The 26,590-nt window shown below is 46.6% G+C and overlaps 2 protein-coding genes, 1 long non-coding RNA gene and 1 pseudogene across 7 annotated transcripts in view; 2 read left to right on the top strand and 2 right to left on the bottom strand.

The window, feature by feature from the left end:
• Window positions 1-1,862, bottom strand: part of LOC112888862 (probable serine/threonine-protein kinase SIS8) — a 47,966-nt gene extending 46,104 nt beyond the window's left edge. For 2 of the 3 annotated variants that reach the window (XR_003227951.1, XM_025955225.1), the window contains exons 1-2: window positions 1,177-1,695; window positions 45-500 (exon numbers count right to left, since the gene is read on the bottom strand). Coding sequence is in view for 2 of the 3 variants with exons in the window: in XM_025955225.1 (XP_025811010.1) it covers window positions 45-500; window positions 1,177-1,695 (975 nt within the window). In the remaining variant the exon portion in view is untranslated. Of the gene's footprint in view, window positions 1-44; window positions 501-1,176 lie in introns of all 3 variants that reach the window. The other variant, XM_025955224.1, reaches the window with a different exon arrangement.
• A 3,356-nt stretch (window positions 1,863-5,218) lies between these two features.
• LOC112888868 lies at window positions 5,219-7,124 on the bottom strand (annotated as a pseudogene).
• Window positions 7,125-12,109: 4,985 nt separating this feature from the next.
• LOC112888869 lies at window positions 12,110-15,834 on the top strand. Of its 3 annotated transcripts, none has more exons than XR_003227955.1 (3): window positions 12,110-12,337; window positions 13,443-13,642; window positions 13,733-15,834. It is a non-coding gene; the product is annotated as an uncharacterized LOC112888869 (long non-coding RNA). The 3 variants fall into 3 exon arrangements; XR_003227953.1 differs by lacking the exon at window positions 12,110-12,337 and having other exon boundaries at window positions 12,373-13,642; window positions 13,733-15,309; window positions 15,470-15,834; XR_003227952.1 differs by lacking the exon at window positions 12,110-12,337 and having other exon boundaries at window positions 12,373-13,642.
• Window positions 15,835-17,645: 1,811 nt separating this feature from the next.
• LOC112890915 (probable fructokinase-6, chloroplastic) lies at window positions 17,646-22,192 on the top strand. The gene is made up of 7 exons (XM_025957793.1): window positions 17,646-17,989; window positions 19,101-19,318; window positions 19,650-19,862; window positions 19,984-20,181; window positions 20,254-20,391; window positions 20,666-20,782; window positions 21,744-22,192. Exons 1-7 carry the CDS (start codon window positions 17,872-17,874, stop codon window positions 21,876-21,878), a joined length of 1,137 nt encoding a protein of 378 aa, XP_025813578.1. The 5' UTR covers window positions 17,646-17,871; the 3' UTR covers window positions 21,879-22,192.
• Window positions 22,193-26,590: the final 4,398 nt, after the last annotated feature.

A 26,590-nucleotide genomic window follows, 5' to 3' on the forward strand; every position in this document is an offset into this window, starting at 1 on the left:
TAATGCGCCTCAGATTGCTCACCACAATGTGATTTGTTACTGACCTTAAAAAGCAGTGCACGGTGCCGAGCCAAACCAACTTTTAGCCGCCCAAGAGGTATAACTGCACTTCTTATATCAGCTCTCAATGCACTGGTCATATTCCGGTACTTCAACAGCATGCTTTCTGGATCAACCACTGGTCCACCCATATAGTTGGAAACTAAATTAGCTAGAGTCTGAACCAAAGTGCGGCCAACAAACTCTGAATTTTTCGAGCGAAATTCCACACTCATGATAAATGCCTTCTGCTCCAGTGCTACAAGCTCAGAGTCTAGTGTTCTGTTGACCAATACAGCTTCGGTTTTGGCTCCATGTGAAAAAGGCAGCGCTTGCAGTTCCATCAGAGAGGGTATGGTCGATAATGTTGGCATGGCCGATAATGTCGGCTCATCCCCAGTTGCACAAAGGTCATAGAAACCATCCAAAATTTTGTCGTCGTAGCTAAGGGCATTGAAACTCTGTGAAGCACGAACAAATCTACCATATGAGAAGTAAGAAAATGGTAAGAGTCACAAATACATACAGCAGTTTTACTTCTTTACAATATCTGACGAAGGAGAACATCTAATGGTGGCTAGTGGCTGCTGCTAATTCTAGGCTGCTGATTGAGTGTTTCAGTGCATTGCAAATGCGCCTCCTAAAAAAGCATGGTAGCCATTAGCTTCTATAAAGCAAGCCAGATGTTCATTATGGTGAAAAACAACTAAACCAAACAACTAAACCCCACTACTGCAAATCATGGTCTAACTTTTTTTCCTTCAAAAAATAAAAGAAGGTCGGATTATGAATGGTAGACCAATCCATGGTGTACTGTTCCTGACTAACGTAATTTCAGAGATATACCAGAAAAGGAAATAAGCATACATACCATAACGAGCTAAGTTACGTAACTACACTATCCCATGCTCCGATACCCATTCCGTTCCAGGATAGAGTTCAACATCTATCAGAAGAACACCACCATGATGCAACTCACGTCTGGCCAAACTACCGCACGAAATCCCATTTCGGCTCTGACGTTCAATTCGCATGAACATAGCACGATTCAGATCGCATCACAGTAAGGGAACAATCTACTTACTAGAAGATAGTCAGATACTAGGATGGAGAGGTGGGGATGGAGATGCTGAGTACCCAGTATCGGAAGGCGACGACCTCCGCGGGGGAGCTCTGGAGCGGGCAGGAGCCGAGGCTGATCTGCTTGGCCACCTCGATCTGCATCGCCTCGGGGTCCTCCCGCACGCTCATCTCGAGCGCTAGCTGCATGTGGTAGTCCTCCAGCTCCGCCTCCCGCTTCTCCTTCTTCTCCATCTCCACCTCCCGCTTCCTCTCGTCCTCCGCCTCCTTCCGGGACTCCTCCTCCCGGGCAGCCCTCCTCTCCTCAACCGACGAAGCCAGCGCAGTCGCCAACGCGTTCTCCTCCGCCTCCACCTCTGCCGCCGTCGCAGCAGCAGCAGGCGCCGGGAGGGGCGGCGGCGCGTGCGGCCGCCCAGTCACGGAGCTTAGCCAGCCCGACAACCCGGAGGCGTGCTTGTGCTCGCCCCCGCCGCCGCCGCCCTTCTTCGTCGGCGGCGGGGGAGGTGCCGACAGCGACGAGGCGCCGTCGCCGCCGGCTGAGTCGCCGATGTGCAGCTTCCTGAGGAAGTTCTTCATCCCTCCGGCGCCGCCGCAGCTACCGGTGGTGGGGCGGTGGATCCAGCATGGCTACGGATGCGGCTGCGGAGGCGGGCAGGAGGTGGAGTGCGAGGATTGACCTGCTCGCGTGCACCCCAAGCCGCATTAAATTATTCCCGTTATTTGCTTCGCCCGCTGCAACTGGCTGCTGCTCCGCTCCGCTTGCTTGCTCGCTCCCACGACGAGCTGACGCAAGCAGTAATCCAAATTTAGTCTGGCTGAACCGGAAATTCGGGTGCTCGAGTGCGATTGGTGGGCGGCGACTAATTAAATACGGAAGGGCGCCCGGCTGGCGGCTTTCGACTTCACACCTAGTTCGCGTGACATGTAGGGTCGCGGCTGAGTGGCCCCACGAGCCAGTGAAAGCATTACGTGGCGCCTGCGTGACGTAACCTGACCGGCGGGGTGTACGAGCGGAAGTGATTAGTCTGACGAGAGCAAAGAAAAAGGGCGACAAGCAGGACGGGGACTCGATCTGGCATGCTGGTGGGGGCCGCCTGCGGTCGGCCCACTTGACCGTCGCCGGGTCGGGAGCAGGCAGGCAAGTTGGCCACTGGTGGGTCTTCGCTTGCTCGGGCCCCGCCCCTCGTAGGCCGCGCGCCCACCACCATGTGGGGCCCGGGACCCGCGCGCGGGTGGTGCTGCGGAACCGACGGCGCACGCAGGTGGGCGCGCGGGTGTGTGGTTGCGTGTGGTGGGACCCACCCCGCGCAGCCACGAGCGTGTGGGCCCTCCCCCTCGTGGAATTTCTCGGGCTGTAACCTGGTTGGCTCGGTGCTCGCAGTGGCTCATCGCTTGTTTGTAGTGGCGCTTTCACGCGGTGTAGCGTAGGGGTTGTTTGGTTGTCTGCCTCGGACGCCGCGTCACATCACATATCTCACGCCGTAGGTGTAGCGGCCGAATCGGCCGCTTGGTTGTTTGCCTCGGACGCCGCGTCACATCACATATCTCGCGCCTCGCGCCGTAAGTGTAGCGGCCTTCTTAACTCGGAGATACTCCTTCGGTACTACTTGGCTACTATTTGAACAGAAGGCCGCCGCACCTTAGACGCGGTGTGGCACCATCGGTGAGTGGGCAGGCAAACAGCCCTTTAACCTCCTCTTCTATCTTCGCTTCGCACGACGGAGGGAGGCCCAGTTTACGGGTGCGTGCACGTGGAAAGTTCGTGCGGCCACGGTGGCATTGAAGATTCTGCGTTCTAGACTAATCCCCGCCTTCGGTAGGCGGTATACGTACCAGTAGTAAGTAGTCACTTCTTGGTCAAATTTTAGCGTTGCAAACATTTTAAGCTTCTTTTTTTCTTTTGCGAAACGCAGCTTTGTGGTCGCAGCTTCTTGTGAACGGTATATTTGCCTATTTTTTGTGTGCATGTTTCTTCAAAGTCATGGCACGAGACTTCTCTATTCTCACGGAGAACTGCTGAACTGTACACATCTGTTGACAATGGTTCTGCTGGCATGGCCAGGCTTTTTTTTTTCCCCTGCTGAAGTCTGTATAGTTATCAAGTGTAGACAGGAGATAAAATAAGTCAGAAATGAGAAAGATACAATATGGCAGGATGTGGAGACTTGTTCAACGGGGAGCAGAGCTTGGAGTGTAGTATGAAGCTTCCTCGCGACGCCGGATGCGAGGGCTACTGCTAAAACCCGACAAATGCCTAGCACTGGCAGCCTGGGAGAGATCGAAGGCACAGTTGGACAAACAAGTCGCGAGTATTTAAATACGGGTTACGAGATGCACATCCACTGGGTTGAACGGACAAACGGTTATTAATAACCTAGTGGGACAAAAATATTCTTGCATGTAAAAGAGGGGTTCTTTTCCCCGGTGAGTGTAGGTGGATCTAGAATCAATTGTGTAGGCAAGAACTTTCTTTTTTGCGAATGTGTAGGCAAGTACTTTAACGACATGTAGTATACTAGTTTAAGATTTGGAATAGTTTGATTCAGAACAAACTTAAAAATACCTACATTTTAGAACGGGTGAGTATTTGCCAGAGACTTCTTCTGAAGTTTCCAAGTAAATCATCACACATTTGAAAAAATAAATTAGAAATCTCCATGTTATATTACTAATAGGGGTGTACAACTACGTTTTGGATTAAAACCAAACCCAACCAGTCCCTCTCCTTATGAACGTACAGTAACAACGGGGGTTATACTTGTACATACCTTACTGCTGCCGGTTTGGACAATTTGGGTTTCAAACCAGTCTGAGCACCCCTAATTACTAGTTAAGAGACCTCTTGGACTTATCCTGAAATCTGAATGACACAGGATGCACTAGAAAAAAAAATAGAAATTCTAAAAAATATTAAAGCAATTTTGAATATTGGTTACTCATGAATGTCCAATCCTTATATATTCAAAATTAATAGTTGATAGATTAGTTTATATATGAATATGAATGTATGACGGGAGAACTGCTCTGGTGGTTTGTATGATGCAAGGGCACAGAATTTGACTTGGTTCGTGTTTGGCTCAATTGACAATTATTAGTTCAAACGAAAGCAGTCTTAACCAGTTATTATGGGCTTATGTCACCCCTGAAAGGATTGTTTCTTCATGGCGTGGTGTATTTTGGAGAATTGGTGATTGATTTCTTCGTTGTTCCTGACAACCCATGACCTGAGTCAAGAAAAATCGCCCACAACAGCCTTTCGTTTTCTTTTCTTTCTCTACAGTTTCTAGCAAACAGGTTGTGCTCCTGTTCAATATTTCATTGATTAATTCGTACCCATCCTCCGAATATCCGTACTGTGAAATTAAGTCGTAAATTGTAAAAAAAAAATTTGAGGAACTAAACAACAGTTTCGTAGCGTAAGCATTTGATACTATGATTATGAAGTTTCAAATATTCCTATGTTTAACCTTTTATACCACCATCACAGCTGTGCCATTCCAAATTGCTCCTCAAATAGTTAACATTTTGACACCCTCAGAACAGTAACTAACTGCACACAATTATTATCAGATAAAGGATGCTACCAATATGAAAGAATAAGTATTACATTTATATTACACTACATTATCCTTTGCTCACATTAAGAAAAATAGAGAAATATTTAGGCAGCCGGAGGTATTCAGCAATGACTAAACATACTAGGATCGCATAGTTTACATTCAATTAAATGTGAACCTCATTTCTTTTGATCCAATAGCCTACATGATTTCAAACTTTCATCTAGCCTTCCGGTAGAAAAGGGGGGTAGCAAAACACCTCGCGTGAGTGGTAGAAGGTAATGTAGGCTTTTTCATGGAAGTAAAACTCGTTTACAATAACTGTGTTCTACCAAAGCTAACATGAAAAAAATCTTTGAAGGTGACGTAAACGCAAAAGAAGAGTTCGCAAGAATAAAACTCCACATGGCATCAGCAAAATGGCTGCAGACAGTTGATATTTTGCCTCCACCGCTGCTGCCCGGCCAATGCTGCTGGTACGCACCAGCTGACACCATGGGGACTAGTTGACTTGCATGACATGTACCAAACTACACAGCTGATCAGCTTCAACATCAAATTGAAGAAACCTATGTAGACTCCTAAATGGGATCTTCACTGCATCTGCATACTGAATTATCGAAGGGGTCGTCTGTGACCAAATCATGAATATGCCTAACGTGTACCAAACCAAATAACTCATTATCAAACTTGATATCAAACTCTGCAATGTGAGAAGATCTGGTCTCCAGCTGTAGCTTCTTACGCATAACAGCCAAGAATCATCATATGTTCCAGCACTCTGGCATTCACGACAAAGAACTTGGCGAAATTTACTTCTGATTCGCTCCCCGCATAACAGGTTCACACCAACCTTTTGAGGTGGAGATCAAGGCATTCTAGTTGATCATAGCGCTGCTCATTTTTGCAATTACGTTGACTGTACAACTGATAAGAAAACTGAAAGGAGAAACAAGCACGCATGGAAAGCATTTCAAATATGAACAGTTGTGGGACAAAATGAGCAACAGTAAATTAAAATCATCTCACCTCAATATATAACTTCTCCACACATGGAAAGCATTTCAAAAGACCAATGACAAGATCCAGATTAGAAGCAATGATTAGAGCCAAAGTCTTCACTGTACGCACCGAGGTAGACAAGGTAACAGGCATCATTTTCTGAAACAGGCCAGAAACATGAAATGTAAGAGTGAGAGCATATAAACATAAATAAATGGTTAGGACATTTATGACTGCAGCTACCTCGAAAACCAGGGTCCCAAACTGAAATGTGGATATGCAGTGATCCTCTAGATATCCCAATATCTTCAGTTTGGGAGCCTGAAGCACCCGGATTACCATAAAATATCTAACATTGCGGGGAATCAGCCTTTCTAACAGTGGGACATCCTCAACAATGAGTTCTTCGAGCTCCCCCGGTTGCCTACAGTCACCATTGGACACACCAAGGCTCCGAAGTGTCGGGGATCTTATCCGGAGACGACGATAGCCAACATTACAACAAAGGAGCAAGCTCTCCAGGACAGAGGCATCCTGATAGCATTCCATGGAGGGAGCTCTCGGAGATTCCGACGCGCTTGAGAGTGAGTTGCTTGAGGCGAGGGAAGCTGAGAGTGCGCAGGCGTTCTCCGTGGGGAGCCGAAGCACGCGGTAGCTCGAGCAGATGCAAAGGTTGCAGAGGGTGGATGAGAAGCGACACGTGTGGATAGCGGCAGCAAGAGATCCCCCCGGCGTTGGATATACCACGTCCAAAGGCATGGTAGAACAGCTCGAACTCATGGAGGGGCGGACAAACGGAGCCAGCCGTCGACGGTGACGGCGAGGAGGCGGCGGGACCAGCTGATGTCGTCTTCCTCGTACCAATGGAGGGAGAAGCGGCGCGTGCGGCCCTGGTGAGAGGAGAGGATACCGGAGGCCAGCCTCACCAGCTCCTCTTCCTCGTCGCTGTTAACGACCACAGCATTGAGGTTGAGGGGGGACGAGCGCCACAGGGGCCGCCACCGGCGCGAGAGGGCTTGGGTGCGGGCGCCTTCCTCGGGTGGGAGGAGGGTGATGATGTCACCGAGGACGCCATCCGGGAGGAGGCTGATGAGGACGCGGCCTTCGTCTTCATCGATCCCGGCTGCTTGCAGCTTCCGTCTCTTCGACCCGGTTACCACCTCCATGGAGGGATCGTCTCACCTAGCGATTAAGGCCTAGGATTGGTAAACAAAGGTGCGATTAGGAGGATTCGAAACACGATTCCATCCATTCTACGTCTATCCATTGATCACTGCAACTTGGATTGGAAGCACACACTTAAAAATTGAAATTGGGGCAAGGCAAACCCGAATGGAGTATCACCTGCGTGCTGCCTGTCAGAAGCCCCCGGCTTCCCGTCGAACAAGCAGGTGCACAGGTTCGACGCCAACACGCCCCCGCCGTCTCCGCGGAACGGTCGCCGCCGCCGATAGGGATAGCAAGAAATCGGAGTCGGAATGGTTAAAAGATGCTCGTGTTTGCTATGCTCTCCGCGCTTCCCGCGTCAAATCGGACGCGTGTCGATCAGCGTGCGGAGGCCGCGCATCAGCCGAGGAGTCCGTCGCGTGAAAGCACGTGCCGCCGGGTTCAGATTGTCTAACGTGCTGAAGCGAAGTCACGCGTGATGCACTCCGTTTGCCATCCAATCGAACGGTTGATGAAGGTACATCTTTCCCAGCACCTATGTAGAGCGTCAGCCCAGCTGCCAATTCTAGTCTAAATATGGCCCAGTTCGCGAGAAGAGTAAGGAAACAGAGCTGAACAGATATTTCAGTGCATTAAAACTCTGCTTTTGTACAAAATTAAACAAGAATTTCACTTTAACTAAAATAACCGTAATAAGCTTTACTAATGACTACTAATCCAACGACTCATATAGCTCAAAAAAACAATTAATATGACAATGGAAGCTGTAGAATAAATAGACATTTCGTTTACAGTTTCATCAGTTCCATGCTCTGAATATCTAATATAATCCCATCCAAAAGGCACTGCTACAACTAGCGACATTGTACAGTCAGCCGTAGATTTTGCTTGGCTATGGGAGCTCCACCAAAGACCACCAATTAGCAAATTTGTGGCAATGGGAGCTCCACCAAAAACCACCAATTAGCACATTTGTGCTAAACGCATCCTCCCAAAAGAACAAAATAACATTACAAAAGAACAAAGATCCTTGCAGATGGCAATAGCTACAGATTTAGGTCCCTAAAGAAGTTCATGAATAGGGATATCATCAATTTCACTAGGATCCTGCATAAGACATAAGAAAGGTTAAAACAGGGCAACAGTAAAACTAGTTTAGACAAGTTGAAATAGAGCAACGCTGAGTTAAAATTACCATAAGCAAATCTCTAAAGTTAGTAAAGGCATTACTGTCCTTGTGAGTATTGTCCATTGGTGTTTGAGTTCCTGCATCACAACCATCGTCTTGATGCTGCATAAAGCGTATAACCGTGTTATTTAGAAGACAACAGCGAATAACTTAAATATAATACAAGGGTTTTGCAGCAGCATACATTAGATTTATTTGACACTTTCTTTTTGAATTTCCTTGTCTTGTCGAGCCAGCTTCTAGGTCGCTTCGAACTTCTTGGTTGGACATCTTTTTTCTTTAGGCGAGCAGCACCAAGTAAATCATCGCCTTGTTGAACATTAGGCTGGGCAGTACACGATTCACTCAAAATACTTCTAGATGCACTGATTTTGTCCTCTAGTTGCTTACCAAGGCTATCAAGTGTACTATCTATCACTGAACAACATTCCAGAGAGCTTGCAGCTTGATATGCCAAGATCAAAAATTTGTGAGACAAATACCTATAGCGAAGCATAGCATCCAATTTTGGATTTTCAATGATGCTCCTTCCTTTGTTGTCATGTATAGTGCCATGCCTTGCTTCGCTTGTCCAACGTTTCAGAATACAATGGTCTGGTAGTAACTTAATATTCATCAAGTCGAGAACTTTCAAAGCATGGGCACACAATACCCCGGTCCTTGTAAACTGCTCACAATTACATGATGCCCTTTGCTCCAAAGAATTACCATCAACTATGCGCTCTTGTTCAGAACTTAAATCACCATTAGCCCTCACAATTGCAACAGCATATGTGTTATTTCCACCCAATGATCTAGCACAAGCAGCCATGCTTATTTCATATTCGGTTTGGAATGATTCAAATATCGGGGGGTGTAAATTTTGCTTGCTTGCACTAACATAGGTGTGTTCATTCTTATTCTAGGTAGCTTTTTTCTAGCTTCGAATACTTCATCAAGCTCTTTGTTTCTTTTTATTTGCACAGCCTTTTCAAAATGCTTCAAGAAACGAATGATGTCAAGATCCAACTTCAAATGTGTTTTTAAGTCACTATTAAAACTCTCACTTAGTTGTGTGCTTCTCATTCCCAATGTAAAAATATCCCTCATGTAACATTCAGCCCACTGTTCCTTGAACTTGTAGATGTTATCTAGCCATGATGCCTTTTTTTTGTCCACCTTACTCCTTATGATGTCAAATGCTTCCGCAAAGGCTCCTTTGTCCTCAATGTTATACATGCAAGCACTAAACTCCGAGAGAATGTGAGGCTCTTCTTTTTCTTTATCATCATCATCATTTTTACCATTGCTTAAGTGCTTGACAGCATTCTGCATTATGTGAAAGGTGCATAATCCATGCCAAGCTTCTACAAATACCTCTCGAACGGCCTTTCCCATTGCGATATCTTGATCAGTAAATATAGTTCTAGACTGTTTACCATTATGTGCTGACAGAAAAGTCTGAAACAGCCATGTGAAAGAAGCACATGTTTCATCAAACAAAAGAGCAGCTCCAAAAATGACGGTTTCTCTAAATTGATTGAACCCAACAAAGACGCCGAAAGGCCTATATTCTTTGTTTATACCAAAGGTAGTGTCAAATGTGACAACATCCCCAAAGTGAGCATAATCAATTATCATCTTAGCATTAGCCCAAAATATATTGGATATTTGTTCCTCACAGTCCAATTGCACAGCATAGTGAAAAGATGGGTTCTCAGATATCTTATCTTGAAAATATTTCAACATGCTTCCTGCTTGCCCATATGTCAACTCTCTTTGGCGCTTGCCCCGTAAATAATTTTTGTGATCACGACAAGTGTAACTAAGATTCATTGCCCCTCCAACTTGCCGACTAGCCAATTCATGTGCAGTTTTTGATCTAATTCATGAATCATCGGCGGCCTCAATTTCAAAGGCCTGCACTTCTGAAATCCTCCTTTGTGATAACATTAGATGGAAGGTTTGTGGTAAGTGAAGGATATGATTATGCACAAGAATTAGATCGAACAATTCATAATTTTCTTGTTCTCGATCTAACGTAAGACCCATCCGAACTGGACAACCTGTTCTTGTTTCAGCTCGAGGATTTTTGGTGGCATGGTCTCTCTTGTCTCGTGCTCTACAACCCTCTTTGGCACACACATATCTACATGAAGTTACTTTCCCATCGTATTTGCTCTCATTTGTGTACCTTTTTCTGACCTCAAAGCCTACATGACCTCCATATTCCACCTAAAATATCCAAGCATCATCCAAATTTCTAAATTTCTGGCCAATTTGAGGTACCCAAATAGGACTGACATTCTCCTTGTATGGAATTAGATGCATACATATCACTGCTACCAGATATCTGGACGGAAACAAAATAAAGGAAAACGATTGCAAGTCTAACTTACCTGTTGCCTTCTTCCACCGAATCGTGGTTGGTTGTTGGTTGCAGCACTGCCTCCAGCAAGCTTGAACGCGGTCCCCCTCCATCTCCTCCCGGCAGCACTGCCATCCAGAGCACGTGAGGTCAGCCACTCTTCCGCAGCTCGCACAGGAGCGGAGGTCGCCCGCAGTAGGAGCAAGCTCCGTGCCGCGTCTTCCGCGCCAATCTCGTCCAGCGGCGGCAAGCCACAGCGGCTGTTGTCCTTCCCCTTCTCGCGAACTGGGCCATATTTGGGCTAGAATTGGCAGCTGGGCTGACGCTCTACGCACTGGGAAAGATGTACCTTCATCAACCGTTGGATGGCAAACGGAGGGCATCGGGCGATGCGCAAGTCACGCGTGACTTCGCTTCAGCATGTTAGAGAATCTGAACCCCGTGCTGCCCCCATCCACATGCACGGGCCCACTATATCCTTCCCCCTTGCGCTTGTAGCGCCCCAATCTTAAATATAGCTCAATTGTATTCGTACATTGAGTAAATTTGAGTTTATATGTTGGTGAGACTCATCTCAACTAGCAAGGTAGGACAGTTCTACTCGCACGTTGAGTAAAACACGCACTCGCACCAACCCCGCTTACGCTTTCGTCCTCGCTTCGCGCAAAAGGTTAACCCGAAGGTTGAAATGCACTTGGCACTTGGATTTATATATTGGTAAAACTCACCCTCAATTAGTAAGATGGGACAATTCCCTACACATATCATACCACTCACTCTTAGACCACTTGCGCGCTCAAATCGCTGTTGGGTCGGGATGTCACAACCTTCGCCGCTGCGGCGGCAGCGCCACCGCAGGCACTGCAATACGGGCGCGTGCGAGGCGCAGCTGCCGGCGCGTCCGAGGCGAGCGCTGACGGGCGTCTGTGACAACGCATAAACCTCGGCCGGGTTCAGCCGCGCGGATGGAGCAGGCCGCCTGGCGAGGCCTACGAACGAGCTGACGCGGCGCGAGGCACGAGGCGGGCGAGAACGGCGAAGCGGTGAACGGCCGTTCTGGCCCGAGACTGACGGCAGAAGCGGCACGCGGCGGCGCGGTGAGAGAACGCGGCGACACGCGCGGAGCGGTATGGTTCCCGTTGTTCCGACACGCGAGAGGTATTCACACCCCAACTCTAGCCTCTTTCTTCTCCGATCCGTCGCCGCCTCCCATCCATCCCAATCTCCCTCTCACTCAAGGAAACACGGTGACAACGCGTGATGGCGCGCGACTGCCCGGCGAGCCTGGCGGAGCTCGACGCCTTGGCACATGCTCCACCTGAGCTCCTGAGCTCGGCGACCATTGGTGCTCTTCTCCACCAGATCGACAGCCAGCACCAGCAAAGCATCTTCTCCTTCCTTTTTTATTTTTCCAGCAAAGCAACAAAAGCTTCATTGATTCCCTTTGCTCTGGAAAATTTCGATATTTGATATTAAATCCGCGCGCCTCACTACTTTTGACATTCAATTTATAAGCCTTTCAAAATATAAGGTTTTGTATGCGAATTGCTTTTAGATTTAAGGAATTTCTTTCCCTTTTCTTGATTTCGTAATTTTCTTTTTCGTTTTCATTTTACAGCACACATGAACTGACTGTTTTGTCCCTTACCTTATCTCTCCTGCCCCTCTCGCTCGTCCCTGTCTCTCTCGCTCTCTTCTCACTCTTCTCAATCGCCGGCCTCGGCTGCCCCTCCACTTCCACCACCGCCCCTGCTCCCACGCCTCGCACGCGTGCCACCTGCGTCTATCCCGTCATGGCGCCGCTTGCGCGTGGCCTGCTAGCCTTCGTCCGCCGCGGCACGCCGCTCGCAGTCGGCCTGGGACACCATCCTGCCGGCTGAACTGCTCTCGCGTGAAGCCGCCCGCAGCAAGGCTGGACGACGACGTCCGCGGCGAGGCTGGATGAGGCTGCCCGAAGTGAGTCCTCCACGCCGCTGCTCACACCTAGACGAGTTCGATCTAGCGGAGAGGAGCTCAATTCAGTAGGGAATGAGCCTAATTTAGTCTAGAAGACATAGAAGACATTGATTTGGTTAGGAAGGATTTTGCTCCGGTGGGAGCTCGGGGAGGATTTCGATCCAGCGTGAAACACCGTATCTTGTTTTTCTTTTTATTTCTTGCTGGTGAAAGGGATTATGGCACTTTCACTTACCAAAGCATGGAGCCCGACGCAAGCTCGACGCGATAGTCCGCTCTCAGCTTGATTAGGGAAAAGTTAGGGAGGATGTGGATTAATTTGGGCAGAGAAACTAAGAGAGAGCTGTTGGTTCGATGAGGAAAGAGAGCAGAGGAAGAAGTAAGTTGGTGAATGGGGAGGAAGGAGATGTGCTACTTGCTGTTGCTATTTGGATTTGGAAGGGAGAGATCGATGGAGAAAGGATGGATGATGGTTAGTGCCTGGGAGCCGCAGCTTCTTGCTTTCCCCATTGGAAACGAAAGCTAAGAAGAAAGGAGGAGCTGCTGGCTTGCTTCACGTTCGTCGAGCTCGCATGGCCGGCGGCCGGCGCATCCAGCGACCGTCCAAGTGGTTTACAGAGGAAGGAGAGAGAAAGAATTGAGCTACAACATTTATTATGGACCTATATGAAGAAATTATAGGCAATGGAGACCGTGGGAGCGGGGACGGCGGCGGGAGCGGAGGGGCAGCGGAGGCCGGTGATTGAGAAGAACGGGAATAGAGCGAGAGAGACATGGACGAGCGAGAGAGGCCGGGAGAGACGAGGTGAGGGGTAAAACGGTCCGTTCATGGGTACTGTAAAATGAAAATGAAAAAGAAAATCTTGAAATCAAGAAAAGAAGAAGAAATCCCCTGAATCGAAACAATTCGCATGTAGAGGGTTATATTTCGAAAGACTTGCGAATTGGATGTCAAAAACAGTGAGACACGCGGATTCGATGTCAAATATTGAAATTTCTCCCTTTGCTCCGTACCTCCAATCGCATTCCAATCCAATATGTAGCAGCTGCCCTTAAATCCTCTTTACTCCTCATGCCGCATCTATGTGTTTTCCCCACCGTGAAGGAGCAACAGCAGCAGAGAAAGGCCGCGGCTTCTCCCCACCGTCTCCCTCAAATCGATAGCCTTTCTTCTTCCACTGGAAGCCCCTCTGCACCTCATCCAGCCACCTCTCCAATTCACCAGCACTCCCCCGTGCTCCCTGTTTTTGGCATAGACACTTCCATCGACGATGCCCTCAATGTGTTCAATGAAATGGGCACAAGGTATACTTGTCTTTCTATTTTTTCCTCTTTCGATTTTGCTTACTAATTTTGTACAGTCCCGTATCTATAAGTTGTGCTTGGCATATTCAGGTTCAAAGGACAGTACAGAGATTGACATGGTGTTCTCGACTTCTTGTCCTAGAGATACTTTGTTTCGAATTCATGTGCTGGTTCTTTACCATTAGGTTATCAGTGGACTATTTCTTTGTCACCTTGCTGTCAATATGCTACATTTGCTAGGTACGGGTACATAAACATACACTCTATTTCAGTTTGGATATATGTTTTAATGCATTATTTAACTACTCATCAAAATCCCCACTACAGTCAGACTAATGTACGTGTACCTTGTTGCTAAAATTATTCCCTTCCAAGCTTGCCTTCTAGATTTCTAGGTTTACTGGGCAAAGGAAAAAGAAAGAAAATACAGTATAAATCAAATGTGCATATATATATTATTTATCTTTTTTTCAGAGATGTTATCATGCAAGTTTTTATAAAAAATATAGAATAGCTTTTTTTTGAATTCTCTGCCAAATGCTTATTTCCTTTTTGATAATGTAAACTATGTCTTCCATTTAATAGATCTTTCTTGTCTAACATCTTTCCACCGGAACATTGGTTGATTACATCATATATGCCATCAAAGTTTTATTTACCAATGATATTCATAATATTTAAAATGAATTGATCTCTGATAATTGAAAACGTGGAAGGACGAACTTACCATGATTCATTTGAGTCCAATTTTTCTAATGTCCGAAATGCTAAATTAGGGGATACTTTATTGGTACATATTTTAAACAAATTTTTATGTATACTCAATTATCGACTTTGCCTTCTCATTATCCATGTGCTCTCCGCGTAAAGCAATTGGCTGCAATAATGATGAGAAAAGTTGCAGTAATAAAGGTAGTTACTTCGATGTCTTCCTCTCTTAGCAGCTCATCAGTGGGATGCTTTCTTATCCATGGCTAAATATATCTTGTAGAGTTGAGGTCTGGCAAAAATATGCTTTCATGTTTCATCCACATTTGTTATTAGTCTAAGACGTGCTGTACTTGACAGGATCGTGCAATGTCTTAAACTGCTTGTCACTGTGAAATTTGACATGATGCGTAATCTGAAACTTACATTTGAATAAGCCTATTGTTTATGTTTATTTTTCATATTTTAGTCCAGCATGTTTCACCTTTTAGTTTATCTATCTCATATCTGATCTGCTTGCTTGTATGTTATTAGTTAGATATGGAGCATATTGCTCCTATATTCTTTTCATTTGATCTGCTTGCTTGATACGTTTTTAGTTAGATATGGAGCATACTTGTGCTCATCCATAAAACCTAATACTCTCTAGGTGTTTCATTGATGTGTTTTGTTACCTTAATGAGATAGATGGATGGCTTCCTGTGTTTTACCGTTGACATTTGGCTTCTCGACGTGTTTATTTCTTTGCTCTAATCAGGCTTTGAACTATATGCGCATCAAATTGCTACGTGCAGACTGATGCCATCTCTGTTTCTTTTTAATGTCATACGCAGCCTCTCTGTTTACTGTTTTTCTGGAATATGACATCCGATGCCCGAGTATTGTTGGTTGTACCTCAATGCGCAATGTTATTAATGCAAATGCTTTCTAGGGGACTTGGATGGTTTGACAATTGCAATGTACGTCCATAAGCAAAGCTTTGCTAGCTTTGATTTTTGTTGCTGTGTTAATTCTCCTAACATATCTACATTTTAATTTTCACAGAAAGCTATCAGTTTAATAGTGCATAATGTTAGAGCTATCCTATCTTTGATTATCTGTTTCTTTAATTGCACGTAGATTTATGGTGCTTGGATATGCTGTAATACTGATGCTCCAAAGGCTGGATAGACACCTGATGGACAGGATAGCCTGGTGCTTGAATATCCTGTAATATTGATGCTCCAAATGCTGGAAAAACACCGGATGGACAGGATGGCCTGATGCTCGGATGTGCTGTCATAGTGCTAAGACGTACTGTAATATTCCAAGTTTTCGGACAGACACTTCATGGATAGGATAGCCTGTGCTCTCAGATATGTTGTAATCTTCATAATTCAAATGCTGGATAGACACCTATGATGGATAGTGTACGCACACTGCTCAAATGTTAGCATATTAACGATGTATTTGTTACCATATGCTATGATTTTGTGTTGAATTTATCCTATACCATGCATGCTATTTGTTACATTGCACTACCTTCAGTTTATTATCTTTGATTTACTTATATTTGATTGTTTAAACGGTAGGGCACGTGTCGCGCGCCTAATCTTCTAGTTTCGGAAAGGGGGCCTGCCCTGCCGCCTGGGTGCGGCAGCGGCGCAGCGCAAGGGAAGTGACGATAGCGGAGAAATGGACTGTTACTGGACCGGGCCGGAGTGACTTCTTTCAGCCAAAAAGGTCCAACTAGGTCACACGATTTGAATCGTTTTCTTTTTTGCTATTTTATTTTTCTTTTCTGATTTTTGCATGTCCTGTACGAGTAATGAATAATGATACTGGTGTTCAGCGGTTACCACTTTCTTAAGTGATAATTATGCACAATAAGGCATGCCAATCTTACATGTCATGAGTTAGACAGAGTGTTAGACTGATATATAGAAGCAGAGCTTGAGGGAAATGAAATCAAATAAGCGAGGGCCGCCTGGTCACTCGCATGCAGCGTAAGCTAATTATACTTAGAGTATCTCCAAAAGTCTTTGTATCCTAAAAAAGAGAAATTCTATCAAAACTGGATCCAACAGAGGCTGTATTTTCCTCGGATCGCTATCCTACTCGATATTTCGCCCTCCTCGCTCGGCAAAGAAGCCAAGCCCCTCCCGCTCGCCATCCCACCCTCCCGCGCTCCCCGCCCTGCCCTCCCGCGCTCCCCGGCTCTCCGCCCTCCCGCGCCCCGGTAGGGATGTCGTTGGCGGGGTCGAACAAGGCGGCGAGCCAAGCGGGAGACCTCACGCTGCCACCGCCACCGGGACCTCGCGCCCTCCGCCGCTGCGCTGGGACCTCGTGCCGCCGCCACCCTCCACGGCGTCTCCTCCCTCTGTCGCGTCTCCTCCTCCACCGGCGCCTCGTCCCTCCATCGTGGGAGCGCGCCTTCCTCCGCCACGCACGCGCCACGGGGCCGGCTGCCAGCGTGAGCACCGTGCGGGACGCCACAGGACAGCAGAACAGTTTTTTTGAGTGGAGAAGGGGATGGATGAAGAGTCCGTTGGTTACCCCACCTTTTGAGAAGCTATCTATTTTTTTACAGACCTGCTAAAACTCTAAATTTAGCTAGAATTTTAGCTGGCCTCTTGGAGATGCTGTGCGTGACAAGTATCGCATTTAAATGGAAGATATTCCATTCAATGCTTTTAAGATTTAAATAAAAGTTAATCCAAACACAAAACTTTTCGCAATTGTTGTATCATAAAAGGGAAGAAGACCACCAGTTCTGTTTTCTTTTACGCTTATGTATTTGAATTTCTAGGCACTTTAGGACCATTAGCTTTCGGAATCTCCCAGTCAAATGATCTAAAAAACTAAGAGCCAAAAACACTACGAGCATTTTAGTATCTAGCTTTTGGAAGCATGTGGCTTTTGAACATCTCAAAAGCTAGTAATCCAAAAGCCTCTAGAAGCAAAAATAAACGTGATCCTAGCATCCAAGGAGTGTGCTAAGTGCCGGTAACTCATAGCCTCATTCATGCTACTCACGCTCCACGCGCACATGACCAACGGACCACGCACATAGGAGTAGTTGTCTTTCCGAAACTACGCACACATACACTTTCTTACTTTTGTTTGAAATGCCGTATTTTTCAAAAAAAAATATCTGTAAAATTTTGTATATCATAGATCGTGTCAACGTCCTGAATGACTTATTTATATTTTGAAATTTGAATCGTGTCAACTTCCACTTATCTGCAAATGTGGTACACGAGATAATAAAATCCATATGTTTGCTTGACACGCAGCAGGGCCCATCTCACGATCCAGGCGAGCTACTCCGCGCAGCGACCAAGCTCGGGCAGTGGCCACCCCAGTCGCCACCAGCCAAGCTGCGCAGCCCAAAATCCACCAGGAAGCTTGACCACCGGGCGGTTTGCTCGCCCCCTCGCTTCCTCCGCCCGCCGGCCGCCGCGGCCATACGCCTCCTCCGGAGCCCCGACCACCGCCTCGGCCGGCTCCGCCCTTGCGCAGTCAGGCTCGTCTATACCCGCATGGCTCTCCGCGCCGCGTGCGCTGCGGGCCGTGGCCTCCCGTCGTCCTCCTCGCCCCCTCGCGCCGGCGGCAGGCCCGGCAGCGTCGCCTTTGCCGCGCCGCTCGGGACGCGCGCAGGTACTGGGTGCGGTGTGCGTGGGCTTAGTACGCGCGCTGTTAAGAGCGTGCTCCGTTTGCAGCTGTTCAGCATACGGTTCGCTGCCACTACTCTTCATTGGGGCTATGCGGCTACGCTTTAAAAATCAACTCTGTTTTTGTAGCAGCAGCGCTAAGAGATGGGCTTTGGGAACTTGGGGATGGTACTTGAAATACGAGATAGGTGTGTATGGCCTAGCATGTGATTTCAGTGCAAATGGTACTTGAAACTGGAGGCATTGGCATGGGTTGGTTTGGGAGGGTGTTTTGTGTTCTGCAAAGCTGGTTGCTCTACCAGTTCCAAGGGGGTGTTTGGATCCTAAGGGCATCAGGATGTTCGGATGTTAATTAGGAGGACTAAACATGAATTAATTATAAAACTAATTGCATAACCCCGGTCTAATTCGCGAGATGAATCTAATTAATCCACCATTAGCATATGTTTACTGAAGCGCCACATTATCAAACCATGGACTAATTAGGCTTAATGGATTCATCTCGTGAATTAGCCCGAGGGTTATGCAATTAATTTTGTCATTAGTCTACGTTTAATACTTCTAATTCGTATCCAAACATCCAAACATACTTCTAAGTTTAGCCCTGCTAGAACCAAACACCCCCTAAATGTCCAATGCGCAGTTTTGGATGTTGAAGTCATACTGACCCGTGTACATCTGCATGAAACATGAGTCAACAATGTAGCAATTCAATGCTCTAAACAGGCTATGCTAAGTTATTAATTAAAGCAGCATCCCTTCTGCTTGATACAATGGGGTCACTTTACTTGTAGCTTGGCATTTGCATGCTAACTAATTCTTTTTGTTGAAGTTATGGTTCCTAAAACATAAAGCGGCATAGTGCTAGTATCTTGGTTGCCTGATCTGCCTTTGGTTACTCTTTAAATTTTTCTGTTAATGGAACTGGAATTGGCTCTACAACTCTCACGTGCATTGATAGTGATTGTTATGGACCCGTCTGCGGTCACTCACTTTACAATATAATGTTTTTTGATAAATAGAAAGATGCTTTGTCAATTTAACACGATGCTGTCAAATCCAAAGAATCTGATTTGATTCCTGTTTGATTCACCTAGTTCAAACAAAGGCGGTCTTAAGCAGTGATGGTGCCCCTGGAATGAGCAATTCTCCCCATGTAGTGTGCTTTGGCGAATTGCTAATTGACTTCGTTCCAACTGTCAATGGAGTGTCATTGGCAGAAGCACCAGCCTTCAAGAAGGCTCCAGGGGGTGCACCTGCCAATGTTGCAGTTGGAATCGCTCGTCTTGGTGGGTCATCAGCTTTCATTGGGAAGGTAACATATTTGCATCTGTACTGTTTATCTCTATCCAGATGTTAGTGCAACTACAGGGGTCACGGGTTACAAGCATGTGCAAATCCACTTTTCTGTTTGAAACCTTGGAAAGGAAAATACATGGGATTTATATGGTATCGATTCACATTTTTTTACATTCTCGTATGTACTTACAGTTAACTAGTGCTTGCGTTGCACTATACGTTCATTTATATTCCTGATAGTGGTTTGTTACTTATCCTTTTCATCTGCAAAATAGACCAGTCTTGTTTATCGTCATTGTTTATTTTCTATCTTCTCTGGTTTCTACTAATATATTTTACACTTGTAGGTTGGTGATGACGAATTTGGCTATATGCTAGCTGATATATTGAAGCAGAATAATGTAAACACTCAAGGATTAATTTTTGATGCTCATGCTAGAACAGCTTTGGCTTTTGTGACACTACGAAGTGATGGTGAACGTGAATTTATGTTCTATCGTAATCCAAGTGCTGATATGCTACTTGAAGAAAAAGAACTTGAACTTGATCTAATAAGGAAGGTATCAGAAGGCACTATATTGCCATTTCAATAGTTGCTGTCGCCACTTCTAGTATTTCTGTAATCATGTAACGTATATTCATGAAAAACTGATTGTATCCTAATCATGTTATATATGCTAGGCAAAAATATTCCATCATGGCTCAATAAGTCTTATAACTGAGCCTTGTAAAACTGCACACATTGCAGCTGCCAAAGCAGCTAGAGATGCTGGAGTACTTGTTTCATATGATCCGAATTTGAGGCTTCCATTGTGGTCATCAGCTGAGGATGCTAGACATGGTATCCTGAGCATATGGGAAACTGCTGATGTTATCAAGGTAACAAGTATAGTAATTTGTTTTAAATGCAAAAAGTATGTTGGTTTCTTATTTTGTATCTGTTGTTAAAAGATAAGTGAAGAGGAAGTTTCCTTTCTGACGAACGGGGAGGATCCATATGATGATGCTGTTGTGAAGAAACTTATTCACTCCAACCTGAAGTTGCTTCTTGTCACTGAAGGTCCAGATGGCTGTAGGTATTATTCTAAGGTAATTTTACACACCTCTGATATGGAGACTACTACTATTATTCCTTGTTGTGACATGTCATTTTCTTTTTCTTTTCCTCCATGAGCATAAGCATACTTCATTGTCCGATAAAAGTCACAGGATATTTGATATAATATTAATGGAATTATTCATTTCTAGCAATATGTTAACCTAGATATTACATTCTTGTTTTATACTTTCTTCAATTCACTTGGTAATTGTATCTTATGTAAGGAGGCCTAAAATCATTTAAAGTGCATTTTGTAAATAACAGGATTTTAGTGGGAGAGTTGGTGGACTGAAGGTAACTGCTGTTGATACAACTGGTGCTGGAGATGCCTTCGTTGCTGGCGTACTATCTCAATTAGCCACAGATTTTTCATTGCTCCAGGTATGACTAGAACCTACAGCTTACATAATATGAGCCTGCACTTGATTTATTTTCTTCTTTCAGGAAGTAGGTCAAACTCTGCTGTAGGTGGTCCTGCAGTTTGCTGCACTGTTCCTGCTCTCTTTTAATACAGACGGATGCATGAAATAATTTTAAAATGAACTAATGTGACAGTGTGACACAAATGTTTGGTATATTTACTTCATAGAGTCAAAGGTGCTCAGTTGGATATCTATAGAGACATGCACAATCCGCTAAAAGCTGAGAAATTTTCAGCATATGTGTATGAAACTAAACTTTTCATATCCTGAATATTGAAAACACCCAAAATCCAGAAGCTATGGATTTGAAAACTATGGCAAAATAAGGAAAAAAAATCTTTGTCAATATAACTTCATATGGAACTTTGGCTTCGAAGTTTAAGAATAGGGTCGTGTGAACTCCATGATAAAAGAAAAAGGCTGGCACACCTAAAAAAGATCTATGGTTGGTGTACTGAATTAAATTTGGATTCACCATTTTGCTTTTCTATCAATTCATCTAGTTTACATCTGAAACAAGGAAGCACCAAACCATGTCCAGCTGTGGTTGGGGGGACTGAACGGCGTAACGGCAAGATTAACAGCACATGCATATGTTGCTACTGGTGGTTATAAATTTCCTGGCATTAGAGGCATGTTCTTTAGTCACATGGCGCTCAGTGATTTAGATATTCGCTATAGGCTATTCCATGAATATATAAAGTCTCAGTACTTCTCTACCGAGATAGGCAAAGCTGATTTCTGGGCATATCTTCAGTTAGTACCTCACACCTACACAAACAAGTAAATTATGTGTTTTTCGTTCTTGTTTGGACATCCTTGTTCTTCAGTCTAGCCTGCTATTTCTTGTTCCGCACACAAATTGAGCTACACAGTTGTGCTTAACAGCAACTCATATTATCGTTTTGTGTCTTAAACAGGACGAAGGCCGATTACGAGACGCCCTGAAGTTTGCAAACGTCTGTGGAGCTCTGACAGTGACAGAGAGAGGCGCGATTCCAGCGCTGCCGACCCGACAGCAAGTGCTCGACTCCCTGACCAGCGTCGTTGCATGAATGACCAGCGTCCTACTTGCTGTGTATGCCAATGTGGATCAGCAGAGCGCCATGGTAGATCAGGTGTGATTTCGTTTGCCTACCAATTGAGATCCTGGCGGTGTGACCCCACAGGCCACATAATCCGGTGCGAGCGGCTGTTTCTTGTCTATTTTTTACGTGTATAATAAAGTTGGGACTCTGAGCCATCACCATCAGGTTTATGCGTGGTGGGCATGCCTCTGAATACCTGTACAGCCGTGCTGGATAATAACAGCAGTGCATCACGAAGCAGTTTACCACGGGAAGCATGTCTCGGCCTGCTGTTCCTGCTCTCTCTGTTCCCCGTGCTGCTGTGATGCTGTGTGATCAGCACATCATGTGTTCCGTTTGGGCTTGGGCCCAATTTAGGTTACCAGGCCAGAGTAGTTTGATCGAACTACAACCGGGAACAGTCCAAATCTCGACATGGTTGATCCAGAAATTATTTATAAAAAAAAAATATTGTGTGTACCCACGGGTGCATGGTAAAGGGAGCAGACCAGAGAGAGACGCCTGCCCTCACTTTGCTTGCAGACACCAGTCCTGAACTTGGGGACAACCTCTCCCTAAAGGCGCCACGCTCGAGTGGCCTCCGATCCACTCCGAAGAATGTTGGCCGGAATCACGCGATCCTGTCCACCTAGGCGACGATTCCTGCTGCTAGCCAGCCGGCCCCCTATGCCTTAGCGAGCAGGTCAAAGCTTTTCAGCATTGAGATCAACCATCCATGCCACAAGCTCCCTACTTTAGGCAGTTAGGCTCCCCCACCCTGGCCAGAGTAGTAACAACTGCTCTCGCTTCCCCTCTCTGTACGTGTGTCTGGTGGCTGCCCATGTTTCACGTGTGGCTCCATTTCGACCAAAGAACCGGAAGGATTGTACATGTGCATGTGCTCGTCCCCTAGCAAATCCTTCACTAGGCCGAACTCGAGACTCACCGTTGCCGAGTCCCGACGGGCGCTGAAAACTGCAGCGGCTTTCAGGCTTCCAGCAGACTCCCACGCCGGAATCATGGCTCACGAGCAGCAGGTTGCTGGTGCGTGTGGACACCGCCGACCCGACCGCGTGCGCGAAGAGGATGAGGACGGAGCAGCCGATGCGCAGCCCGCGAGTCCCCAGGGATCCCGCCCGATCTCCGCCCGACATGGAGATCGCGCGCGCCCGGTTCTCGCAGGCGCCACACCACCGCGCGCCCACACCCATCTCCAACGCGAGGACGGCAGGGGCTGCTCGCGCGTGCTCGGCCCCGTTCCAGCAGCGCGATCTCCCCGCGGATCCTGCAGCTCCGTGCGCGGTCGATGATCCAATCCACGGCTCCACAAGTGCGGCAGCTAGCGCAGCTCGGTTCATGAGTATACAAGCTTATCCGCTGCCTGCGAAACCGTGGCCCTGGTGATGATCAGGAACTTTGGTCTGCGTTTCTCGGCGCACACCATTGTTCCAAGCAGCAGGGCTAAAATCCCAGATTGGTGAGGTGGTGTTGGTGTCCGAGGTCTGACCGGTCAGACTTAGCTGCGCAGTGTGTTCAGGTCAATCGGTCAAAAACATGGTGTGCTAGCTGGGCAGCGGGGGTTGAGAGGAGGGAATGAGGACAGCAGGAGCACATGCCCGCGTTCATGGGGGGCCGTAAACAGTTTCTTGATTCAGCAGGCCGACGCGAGAGGAGGATAGCAGTGCAACAGATGGGAGCCTAGTCGACATCACCACGTGTGCACGTACGCCCAAGTGGGGGAATTGGGAAAGATAAAACGCTAGCGCTACGTGCAGATCAGTATACGTATATGGGATTCTGGTAAGGCTGAACGCACTAGGCGGGTCTCAATGTGCAGTTTTATGGTATTATTATCAAAATTGAAAACTATGTAACTATGCCTGTTGAGTGTCATGGGACGAAACTCTCTCTCGTCTCGTGAAACTTCCTTAAGAACTGCTAATTTACGGGCGAGCGCTCATACGGTTTTCAGCGAGCAATTCCCAACATTACTGTATCCTCCCGAACCTAAAGCTTTAATTCCCGCAACTTTCTGCTTTTAGAACATCATAATTTATATACATAATTTATACACATAATTTCTTGTTGATAACTTCTTACGGAATAATTTTGTAGCATAACTTTTTACGACATACACACCATATACCTATAACTTCTAGGAACAAATTTCAAATGATAACTTAGCAGAAAGTTATAATATATAGTTATACGTATAATTTTTTCACAACATGTTCTCACTTGATAATTTTGTATCATAACTTTCATGTCATATGTAACTTATAAATGTAGCTTTTGTCACAACTTCCATAAGAAATGTTGTTAGCTAACTCATACACGTAAGCAATAACAGTATAAAAAAATAATTGAATAAATAAAAAAAATGGAAAAGAAAAATAGATCCCACGGTCCAACGTCTTGGACGCGAGCGCATATGCGTGCGCAGTCCGCCGGTGCGTGTCTGCATTGCTTGCTAAGAGCGATCCTAGCAAGTGAAGGATGAACCAGCTTCACGCTTCCTCTCCTCTCTTCTTTGCCATGTCAGCAAAGTTGATGATATGGTATAAAATTTAATACCATAAAACTTCCATTAAAATTGGCTTTATTAGTCTCTATTTGCAAACAAATGTTATAGTTAAATTTGAGAAACTTCGAGTATTTATGTACAACAAAGTATAAAGAGCTGTCACACAAAAACACTTGTAGCTGGGTTCATGGGAATGAAATTTCTTTTTGATCCCACAAAATTCTCCCTCATCTCCCTCATAATGACACTATCAAATTAGCAAAATTGCTAATGTGATATGTTATTTAATGCTCATGAAACTTCTATTAGAACTGCTCTTTACATATCTGAACACTAGATACTTAAGAGCGGAGGAAGTAGCACTTTTTAATTTTTAATTAAGTCAGATCCGTTCACACCACACCATTTCCATGTGGCATGGCAAAAGTTGTCCAGGAAATGTTACTATCCAAACTTCAAAAAGCAAAAGTTCCTTGCACATGCCTTCTACCGCAATTTTTCATTTTATTTACCCAAGGCATTTAGCGAGCGCTACCTTTGGTAGACCATGCCGACGTGCACGAAGCACTCCACCGATCCCGCTTGGTCCCTGCAATGGATTTACCGAAAGCTCAGTGGCATCGACTCCCATAATTCTGTCCCCGACATGCGCGCCCACCTCCTCCTCTCTCTCGCTCGACGGGCTCGTCGCAGCTGCCCCGTGCGTCGTCGCCTTTGGGCCAAGCCAACCAAGGCTCCCTTTCCCGAGCTGGGCCTCCCCTCTGCTGCTGGTGTCGTTGCGCTTCGGGAACGCAAGGGTGCATGTGGGCCTCGCGCTTTCTTTTTTCTATTTTCTCGCTAGAAAAAACGAAACCCGTCGCGAACCTCTAGGCAGTACGTGTCGAGTATGTGCGCGTGAACAATCGGGTCGCGCGGATCAAGAGAGATCCTGCCAGCGGGTGCGTGCAGGGGAATGTGCAGCCGCGACAAGTGGCGGAGTAGCAAAATCATTTTTCCAAGTGTTGGGAGGCAAAAGAAAAAGAAAAAGGATCCTTGTAGCAATATCAGTATACGATTACTTGATTAGTGTGCGTGATCTCGGAGAGGTGCCAAGTTAAAGACGTGCAACACGTAGGTACTCGGACGTTTGCAGTACTCCCCTCAGGGCCAGTGTGATGCGAGTGGCCACAATGATGCTGCCAGTGGCCGCCACACCAGACCGATCAGCTTCGTCCCCGGATTCTGTAGCTCTTTGGTTTCTCAAGCAAGCTCTTCTCCGATCCAGCAGCCAAGTGTACTACTAGCCTCTGAATCCCCAATGGACCCAGGAGTGGATATCGACGCAGACTGCACACTCAATGCGTAGCGATGAGCTCGCCAGCGATGCAGAATCAGGCGAGGCAAAGCATGGAGTCCCCGGCACCGAAAGCCCATGCCGGGGATCTCCCTCCCCGGCCGGCGTTGGCACCGGGACGGAGCCGAGCGGCTGGATCCGGCACGGGCTCGTGCCCTTGCTCGCCCCAACTTGTGGGGGCGTTGTGCCCCATGGGCCACGGCACCCGCACCACAAACACTCGCTTCGCTTCACTTGCTCTGGACTCCAGGCGCAGTCATGACCACGTCACGCGCTCGCGGAACACGCCATCATGTGGGCCGCTATGTCTACGCATACGAGGGGAAGACCCCATCCCCCTACACAAACTAGCTGATAGCCCCACCACTGAATTCTGCTTCCGCGGAGCTGCAAGCCTGAAACAGCTCAGTTCCGGGAAACAGGCTTGGATGGGGTGCTCATCTCATCTCGGGACAGACGTGCAATTCGTGACGCACGCCCCAACACCAGAACGTGCCATCAGGCCATCGCTTTGCGCAAAGGGGTTCTACTTAAGGCAAGAACATGGCCTAATGATCTCCGTGTTGCCCTCCTCCTGCAGCAGGGGGAGGAGAGCATTTGGAATCTTGGCAAATACTACTGGTTTTCTGGTCACCCGGCGGCCCCTAAAAAGGCTTAGCTAGCTAGCAAGGCAGCGGAGCGAGCCTTTCTTCTCCCATCATCGTTGCTCCTCCTTTTCTGCGTTCCCTGCTCTAATGATTTCGCTGGAGGGCCGTCGAACAGGAACAGGGGCACCTTTGCGAGTGCTAGATGCACATACAGGCATACACTAGGAAGTACTAATAGTAACGGATAAGCCGATGC

Source organism: Panicum hallii, chromosome 4 (assembly GCF_002211085.1).
Source record: "Panicum hallii strain FIL2 chromosome 4, PHallii_v3.1, whole genome shotgun sequence".
Classification (NCBI taxonomy): domain Eukaryota; kingdom Viridiplantae; phylum Streptophyta; class Magnoliopsida; order Poales; family Poaceae; genus Panicum; species Panicum hallii.

Bases quoted from the DNA above. Each gene is read 5' to 3' on its own strand.
- LOC112890915 (XM_025957793.1), top strand. From the start codon at position 17,872: ATGGCTCTCCGCGCCGCGTGCGCTGCGGGCCGTGGCCTCCCGTCGTCC. The intron at 17,990-19,100 runs GTACTGGGTGCG...TGATTCACCTAG, and splicing joins GCCGCTCGGGACGCGCGCAG to TTCAAACAAAGGCGGTCTTA. The intron at 20,783-21,743 runs GTATGACTAGAA...TGTCTTAAACAG, and splicing joins CAGATTTTTCATTGCTCCAG to GACGAAGGCCGATTACGAGA.